The 854-nt window shown below is 36.9% G+C and overlaps 1 protein-coding gene across 1 annotated transcript; it reads right to left on the bottom strand.

Annotated features, from left to right (window-relative positions):
- VCUG_02719 (uncharacterized protein) lies at positions 1 to 854 on the bottom strand (the record flags this gene model as incomplete). Its single annotated transcript, XM_008077537.1, has 1 exon — positions 1 to 854. A coding segment is annotated over one exon (817 nt), but the record flags the coding sequence as incomplete, so codon positions are not given.

Raw genomic sequence — 854 nt, 5'->3', positions numbered from 1 at the left:
AACTAATCATAACCATTTAAGAGGCGATTCTGCACCTTTACCTGAAGAATCCGTAGTAAAATGACACGCATGCCATAGATAAGCACATAAAAGATGCCAGTATAATGAAAAACAAGGGAATGTTCAATACCAACTGCTTCTTCTTTCTTAATTTGAACAGTGTCGTGATGGAGAGCATGTAAAATATGTTTGTGAACAACCCAATTTTTCTTAACACACTGATCATGTCAAGTAAAGTGAAAACAAAGACAAGCAGCGAGATAAGAGCCAACATGCTGTTTGAAAAGCTAACATGGCTCTTTACGATCGATTTGATGAGTATAAAGCAGCCATTGAGCGAGCCAACACACGGAAAAATGACCAAAATTTTCGGAAAGTATGTCTTGAGAAATTGAACATCGAGGTGATCAAAGTATGCCTTCATGATATCATTAGAAGTGAAGAAACTATTTGAAGGGATGACAACGAACATCGAATAACATATAAACATATAAATTACGCCCACCACTATCAGAGAGGTTATGATAGCACGAATAAATGATTTTTTGGGATCTCGTACTCGTTCTGATATAAAATTGCCCGAATTGAACCCGTCAAATGTTCCTAATATGAAGAGAATGGATATGAGAAACTCATCAAGTTTGAAGTCAAACTGTAGTTTATCAGATGGACTGTTGGTTTTTACTATGCCCAATACCACAAGCAATGCTGTAAAAATGAAAATGCTCATCAGCGCTATTCGTACAACGGTAAACACATTCTGCAATTTTATCGAAAGGCTCACCGACAGAACGTTCAAAACTAGCAACGCCATGATGATTACACCATTGGTAACATTTTTGTTGTATCCCAAG

The sequence above is a fragment of the Vavraia culicis genome (assembly GCF_000192795.1).
Source record: "Vavraia culicis subsp. floridensis unplaced genomic scaffold supercont1.209, whole genome shotgun sequence".
NCBI lineage: Eukaryota > Fungi > Microsporidia > Pleistophoridae > Vavraia > Vavraia culicis.
This window is presented reverse-complemented; position numbering and strand designations above follow the sequence as displayed.